The following is a 5,197-nucleotide window of genomic DNA, read 5'->3' on the forward strand; positions in this document are numbered from 1 at the left end:
CCACCCACACACCCCCACCCACACACACACCCACACACACACCCACACACGCCGGAGGGGACCCGCCCCGCCGCGGGAGGTGACAGGGATTTATGTCAGGTGGGGAGCAGAAAAGAGCGTAAGGGCTTCAAACAGCCATCAATTTGATGCACACAGAGACTATGAACAAGTCCTTCATTTTTTCCCAACATCCTACCTACTATGATTTCCACCTGTGGAAATCAGCATGCCAAAAATGAAGGGACAGGCTCTCGACCCACAAATAGTAATTCCAAAAAGGAAAAAAAAAACCCAGAGAATAAGAATTTCTGCAGGGCATAACAGGAATGTCCTTTACAAAGCAGGGGAAAACAACAACAGGTCTTTGTCAGGACCAAGCAAGCTCTTAGGTGATGCATGCTGCTGTGCAGGCTGCCACCAACCAGATCCAAAAAACCCATCTTCCCATGCTGAGTCCCTACTCTTTCTACTCACCTGCTGCTCTGGACAGCCATCTGTGCCCTCTAGTCAACATGGAACAGCACACCCTAAAAGAGCCATAAACACCAAACCTACCTGTACCTGTTAAGGATTAGCATGATACACCAGTGATGCCTGGGAATAGTGCACTGATCCACAGTAGGAGAGTTAAGAGATGAGCCTTCAGGCTCTAGGGGGATGATTTCAGACCTAGCAAAGGTGTGAAATACAGCAAGATCTGCTGTCATGATCAGTGGAACCATCTGAATCATTTAGACTGAAGTGAATAGTTACCTGGGTGTAAGCAAGGTTAGACTCCTGCAATAGCACATACAAAACCTGAACAGGCATTTCTGTCGCCTCCACACCAGCCTGCTACTCTGTAAAATACAATTGTCTAAAATAGACAAGATACTAACTATAATAAGATATTTCACTGTTATTATAAAACTCAACTGCTTTAACAACGAAAAATTTTGCACTTCAGCTTCTTCATCCATGGGATAATGGGACAGGTACCATTTTTACTTCACCAAGCATGTTCTACAGCCTGCAAGACCAGGCACTTTGTTTGCAACCACCATGTAGTATTTCAGCTAAGCAGAGAGTTTCTTGACATTTTTACATTTTTCCATACCAACACAGATGTGTCCTTCAAAAGGTCATCTTCAGTTTGAGCCTAAAACTTAGGCTGAGTTAAAAGCATGCTTAAAACTCAATGGAAACACTTGAAACCAAAACGTTACAGTATAATCTGTCATTCACTTTGGTTTGGAGGCTTCACTGTGAAAGTGCCTGCAGTTAGGAACTACAGCAAGAAAAGTTAAAACTGCAGGCCTGTCTGTAGAAAGGAATGGAGAGATCCCCTGCTAGTGCTGGCCAAGTTGGTAGGCCCATTTAGTGTGATGCAATGACATGTAGAGATACTATCTGCCATCCTGAAAAGCAGCTCTGCTTTATTTACATGCTGTCACACCTCTGCTAACATCCCTGCTTCTGGTAGTTCCAGGCCCAGAACTGAATCAGTCACAGCTTGTGTTGCACCGAGTTGACATAACCCAGGCCGTTTCCACATTGCATAAAATGGAAAGGCAAACAAAGGGGGGAAAAAAAAAGTTATTTATTTTGCTTTTTATGGTCTCTATTTTAAAAAGGCATAATTAGTAGCACAACTAGGGAAATTTTGTTCTTACAAATGTGAATTATATAGGTGTGTTACCCTGTCATTTTCTGATTGATGAATGAAGTGTTCTGATTGTCAGTAAGCGTTTCCCTTACCTTCATGTGTGATTTGAGATTGTCCTTGCGTGCACAGCGAAATGGACAGAGTGGACACTGATGACTTTTCAAACCTGTATGAATCACCATGTGCCGTTTCCAGTAACTTTTCCTCTTGATAACCAAACCACAGATAGGACACTGGAATGGTTTTCCTCCTTCTTCTTCTGAGGCTTGGCAGAAGGGGGAAGAAAAAGAAAGGATCCTTTACAGCCACTTGTTTAATACTTTCCCCTTGTAAACATACTCAAGATACCATTTTTCAATGCTGGGATTTCATTTGCAGAGAGACACATCAGTTAAACAACAACATATACCAGAAATTTTAGTTCCTTCTCCTTGCACATCCCTTTTCTCCTTAATCTAGTTATTCTCCCTCTAAGAAAGGTCACCATAATTTATAAAGGTTAATGTCCCAGACATCCTTTGGCTAATCAGTGGGGGAAGCTACTCTATTTCACCTGGTCCTAATGTTCCTCATAATTTAACTGAACTGAGAAAGATGTCTCTCATAATCATCACTTTGCAGCTTCATTTCCTATCAAAGGCCAGTTGCAGTAGGGTATGGAAAATACATTTAATTGTTAAAAAAACGATCCATTTCCATATCCAATAGCTAGCCAGCAGGGGAGAAGGTTATAAAGCATAGAACAATCCACAACTTAACTGAAAAGCATGCTGGTATTGTGTATCTGATATATTTAACTCCAGAAGTGAATGACTTCAGAACCCCTGCTGTTGAATTTGTTCAGTTCATTATGGCTTGAGCAGATGCTGTTGCAAATTCAGCCATCAGGGGTCTTCAGGTCATGGGTTTCCTTCTGCTCCTCTAGCTGTCAGGGTTTTGAATCTACAGCCTTCCTAAAGGTTTGCACTCTGCTTTACTGTCCAATTCACCTAGGATAAGAAAAGGTTTGGTGGCATTTATCAGGCAAATACGGTTAGTCTACTGAGTGTGGAACCATTGCAAGGTTAAAGGAAAGAGAAATGCCTTGCTGCTGACTTCACACAACTAACCATCCATTTATCCTCTCACCATGATTTCCTCTCCTTATTATAAAGAAAGGCCTAGTATTGGCATGGAATTGGAAGTTTTTTTCCTCACTGTAAAAGCCAGACTACTTTCAAATACCCAGAGCTCAGCAATGTGCATCCTGCTATTTGGAATTTCTCTTGGAATATTCAATCTCATTATTACCAGTTAGTTCCTACTGATAAGGATATAACAAACATCAAATTCCCTTGATGAAGAACTAAGAAATAAAAACCTCCAGAAATATTTCTAATACTTGAAAATATAATTATTGTTATTAGGTAAGAAACAAAAGCACTGTAATTCAACCGATTAATAAGTCATTACGTAAGTACAAAAAAAAAGGACACATTGTGAAAGTATGCACTTCTGAAAGTTCAGAAATTCTCCTTGTGAAATATTTTATCATGCTCAAGATATTATCAAATTGTTCCCCTCTTTGCACCTCTAAAGGGCAAGCCGAAGCCAATCCTGTAATTGCTTGTGTTTCAGTTTTTAAATATCTTTACTTCTTCACAAAAGGCAGAAGAAAGACAAATCACTATACATATATATATATATATAGGTAGCATTTTTACCCATAACTTCTCTTCCATCACATCTTTTCTCCAGTCTCTGGTTACCATTACAAAGGATCCAGAAAAGAAATGTGTAACAAGCTATTACCTGTTTTCCACCCCATTCAAAATCAATCTGCAAACAAGACGGATCAATAGTAATTTAGCACATTACAAAATATGCAAAGATCTGAACTGAATCCATGCGAATTCATCAATAACAATGATAATTAATGGCACACGGGGATTATGTCAATGCTCCCAAAGCTGAATCATGGTAGCTCTTCACTATACTACATAAACCTCAGCATTAAGGGAAAAAAAATAATTGGTGGGCTTCAGCTTTCTTTCATTTATATTGATGTCTATTTTATGTCACATCGTGTCAATTTATTGAAAAAAGTTATTCCAGTAAGGAAAGAATCAGTCAGTACTTCCCAAAGAAGCTTCAGAAACAAAATTACAAGCATTGCAGGCAAAAGAAGTTACACCAATCAAGGATTCGGTCAGTAAAAGAAGGGCCTACGACCCACACGCTTTCAAAAAATGACATCAGACTTTTTAACAGATTCCAGGTTTCCTTCTAAACTTCATCCCAAATGTGAGCATTTTATAAAATCTGCAATGCTAACAAATTGATAGAAAAGTTAGTCTTCTCTGTACCGCTTTAATATAACCTATGCAAGTAATTATTAGTTCCACCAGCCCTCGTGCAGTTTCAGAGCTGACTATGCTCTTTTAAGCCATGGCTCTGGCTTCTTGCCTGAAATAATCACAAGCAGATAGCTCAATGTGGTGGACAAAAGAGCAGCAGGCATACTCTTGTTATTAACTCATTCCTCTTTAAATAGTCTCCATCTTTGCTGTTCCTTACTTGTCAACATCTAATTAATCTCACTCAGTATTGATCTCATAACGAAAGCTAGATGTTGCTGGTGGGTAAGTCAATCAGATTGGCAACAACAAAGCAATCTCACCAGTTACTTGGAAGTTCAAAGTATGAAAGGGAAAAACCACACCTCTCGAGATATGCCTACTGGGAAAAGATGTCTCTCTCTGGGAACAAGACAAAAATAAACCCCATGTCTCAAGGAGCACTCAAACAAACACAAAACCAGAAAACATTATAAAATGAAATACTATTTTTTCCTTCTAGTGACATAAGGTCGTAGGTGCAAAAGGAATCAGGAACATGTGACATTTATTTTCATGGCAAAAATGCATGTTCAGCTGCCCTACTCAACTTATACAGACCTGAAGTCCTCAATTAAAGGTCACTAAACCGTGGCCTCTTTTTGCAAGCTGCATTCCTCCATGGCTGAAGGAATCCAGGAGTGTGGCTTTCCATAATCAACATCCAGATATGCTAACCAACAACTTGCTTTTTATTTTCAGACAGCTATTTATTTAGAAAGGAAAAAACTTGATAGCATATCAGAAAATTGACTTAAAGAACTTTTGTTATGAATGTTGCACTATAAAGTTTGCATGGGTGCCAACTGGCACTGTCCAGTGCATATGAACTGAACGGGAACACCCTTCCTCTTGGGATATTAGTCCCATATATTATAAAAAATGAATAGTTCCTCGGTTACCAAGGACCTGAGGCAGTCAGCCCTCATTGTGATATTTTAGCAGTACAGTATGCTTGGGTCTTCAGCTAGGAGAATAGTTACTAGGAATTTTCTGCATCCAAACTAGTTTATGAAGTGCCAATACTACCAGCACACTTGCACACTAGTACAGAGCACGCCCCTAGTTTAAGCTGCACAAGCAAATCCTACAGTTTGTTGGTCAAACACAGAACCTGGATTTTACTACAACCATTTACATCTCCCCAGTAAAAACTTACAAAGTTTTCTTCAGCAGG

The 5,197-nt window shown here is 39.6% G+C and overlaps 1 protein-coding gene across 1 annotated transcript in view; it reads right to left on the reverse strand.

The window, feature by feature from the left end:
- ZNF827 (zinc finger protein 827) overlaps window positions 1-5,197 on the reverse strand; it is an 80,887-nt gene that overhangs the window by 70,667 nt on the left and 5,023 nt on the right. The window contains exon 3 of the mRNA XM_010009000.1: window positions 1,738-1,910. Coding sequence (XP_010007302.1) covers window positions 1,738-1,910 — 173 coding nt within the window. The remainder of the gene's footprint in view (window positions 1-1,737; window positions 1,911-5,197) is intronic.

The sequence above is a fragment of the Chaetura pelagica genome, unplaced genomic scaffold (genome assembly GCF_000747805.2).
Source record: "Chaetura pelagica isolate M959 unplaced genomic scaffold, ChaPel_1.0 scaffold221, whole genome shotgun sequence".
Lineage (NCBI taxonomy): Eukaryota > Metazoa > Chordata > Aves > Apodiformes > Apodidae > Chaetura > Chaetura pelagica.